Source organism: Galeopterus variegatus, unplaced genomic scaffold, assembly GCF_000696425.1.
Source record: "Galeopterus variegatus unplaced genomic scaffold, G_variegatus-3.0.2 Scaffold10165, whole genome shotgun sequence".
Classification (NCBI taxonomy): domain Eukaryota; kingdom Metazoa; phylum Chordata; class Mammalia; order Dermoptera; family Cynocephalidae; genus Galeopterus; species Galeopterus variegatus.
In genome coordinates, this window is record NW_007736276.1 from 26,573 (window position 1) to 28,911 (window position 2,339).

Genomic DNA, 2,339 nt, shown 5'->3' on the forward strand with positions numbered 1-2,339 from the left:
GAAGAGGGAGATGAGTCTGTCTGAAAGATCGTCTTTGTCTGCCCCCATGGACTCTTTAGACATGGGCTTCCCATACATGAAAAATAAGGCACCACAGAAGATGATCACCACAGTGAGGTGGGCAGAGCAGGTGGAGAAAGCCTTTTTCCTCCCCTCAGCTGAGGGGATCCTCAGGATGGTGGCGATGATAAAGACACAGGAGAAAGAGATGAACAGGACTGGGACTGCCAGGAAGATCACATTTGTCACCCCCATGCTGATCACATTGATGGAGATGTCAGCACAGGCCAACTTCAGGACAGCCAGGATCTCACAGGTGAAGTGGTTTATGACATTGTCCCCACAGAAGGGCAGCTGAATTGCCAGGGATGTGTGTACCACAGACGCAACACCACCAGTAGCCCAGGTGCCAGCAGCCACGGGCACGTAGCAGCCTTGTTCATGATCATGGGGTATGTAAGTGGGTTGCAGATGGCCACATAGCGATCAAACGCCATCATGCCCAGAAGCAGGCACTCTGTCCTGTCATGGCAAAAGAGAGTGCCATCTGCACAGCACAGACTGAGAAAGAGATGGTTTCCTGGGGATTCAGAAAGCTGTTTAGGGATAGGGGGACTGAGGAGGTCGTGTAGCAGATGTCCAGGAAGGAGAGGTTCCCCAGGAAGAAGTACATGGGCATGTGCAGGTGGGAGTCAAGGGTGGTCACCAGGATGAGGACCCCGTTGCCCATCAGGACCACCAGGTGCATCAGCAGGATGAGCACAAAGAATATCTTCTCCAGCNAGTCTGGCATCAGTTGAAGCTGTCAGACATATGACCAAATCTCAGGAGATAGTCTCTAAGAAGTTAAACATTCCTACAAAAGGACTTAAGGGTGAGAGACCATTTTGTTTAACTCCACATGGCTTTTGAACGGCAGCTGATGTGATTGGGAGTCCTTTCTTCTAGTGACAACCACAGAGGACCCCTCCACCATCGCTGGCTGAAGCGTTTCTGATTCACCAGGTTCCTCACAGCAGCCTTCACGTCCTTGTTCCTCAGGCTGTAGATGATGGGGTTCAGCATGGGGGTCACCACCCCGTAGAAGAGGGAGATGAGTCTGTCTGAAAGATCGTCTTTGTCTGCCCCCATGGACTCTTTAGACGTGGGCTCCCCATACGTGAAAAATAAGGCACCACAGAAGATGATCACCACAGTGAGGTGGGCAGAGCAGGTGGAGAAAGCCTTCTTCCTCCCCTCAGCTGAGGGGATCCTCAGGATGGTGGCGATGATAAAGACATAGGAGACAAAAATGACCAGGACTGGGACTGCCAGGAAGATCACATTGGCCACCGCCATGCTGATCACATTGATGGAGATGTCAGCACAGGCCAACTTCAGGACAGCCAGGATCCCACAGGTGAAGTGGTTTATGACATTGTCCCCACAGACAGCTGAATTGCCAGGGATGTGTGTACCACAGACGCAACACCACCAATAGGTGCCAGCAGCCACGGGCACGTAGCAGCCTTGTTCATGATCATGGGGTATGTAAGTGGGNGAAGAGGGAGATGAGTCTGTCTGAAAGATCGTCTTTGTCTGCCCCCATGGACTCTTTAGACGTGGGCTCCCCATACGTGAAAAATAAGGCACCACAGAAGATGATCACCACAGTGAGGTGGGCAGAGCAGGTGGAGAAAGCCTTCTTCCTCCCCTCAGCTGAAGGCCTTCTTCCTCCCCTCAGCAGAGGGGATCCTCAGGATGGTGGCGATGATAAAGACATAGGAGACAAAAATGACCAGGACTGGGACTGCCAGGAAGATCACATTGGCCACCGCCATGCTGATCACATTGATGGAGATGTCAGCACAGGCCAACTTCAGGACAGCCAGGATCCCACAGGTGAAGTGGTTTATGACATTGTCCCCACAGACAGCTGAATTGCCAGGGATGTGTGTACCACAGACGCAACACCACCAATAGGTGCCAGCAGCCACGGGCACGTAGCAGCCTTGTTCATGATCATGGGGTATGTAAGTGGGTTGCAGATGGCCACATAGCGATCAAACGCCATCATGCCCAGAAGCAGGCACTCTGTTCCTGTCATGGCAAACGAGAGTGCCATCTGCACAGCACAGACTGAGAAAGAGATGGTTTCCTGGGGATTCAGAAAGCTGTTTAGGGATAGGGGGACTGAGGAAGTCGTGTAGCAGATGCCCAGGAAGGAGAGGTTCCCCAGGAAGAAGTACATGGGCGTGTGCAGGTGGGAGTCAAGGGTGGTCACCAGGATGAGGACCCTGTTGCCCATCAGGACCACCAGGTGCATCAGCAGGATGAGCACAAAGAATATCTTCTCCAGC

At 52.6% G+C, this 2,339-nt stretch overlaps 2 protein-coding genes across 2 annotated transcripts in view; both read right to left on the reverse strand.

Annotated features, from left to right (window-relative positions):
* On the reverse strand, nucleotides 1-793 carry LOC103609838 (olfactory receptor 2S2-like; the record flags this gene model as incomplete). Its single annotated transcript, XM_008594112.1, is given in 3 exon segments — nucleotides 1-431; nucleotides 434-520; nucleotides 523-793. Coding segments are annotated over 3 exon segments (789 nt in total), but the record flags the coding sequence as incomplete, so codon positions are not given.
* A 41-nt stretch (nucleotides 794-834) lies between these two features.
* LOC103609837 (olfactory receptor 2S2-like) overlaps nucleotides 835-2,339 on the reverse strand; it is a 2,649-nt gene continuing 1,144 nt past the window's right edge. The window contains exons 2-4 of the mRNA XM_008594111.1: nucleotides 1,914-2,329; nucleotides 1,785-1,789; nucleotides 835-1,433 (exon numbers count right to left, since the gene is read on the reverse strand). Of these exons, the coding sequence (XP_008592333.1) occupies nucleotides 892-1,433; nucleotides 1,785-1,789; nucleotides 1,914-2,329 (963 nt within the window). The 3' untranslated portion in view covers nucleotides 835-891. The remainder of the gene's footprint in view (nucleotides 1,434-1,784; nucleotides 1,790-1,913; nucleotides 2,330-2,339) is intronic.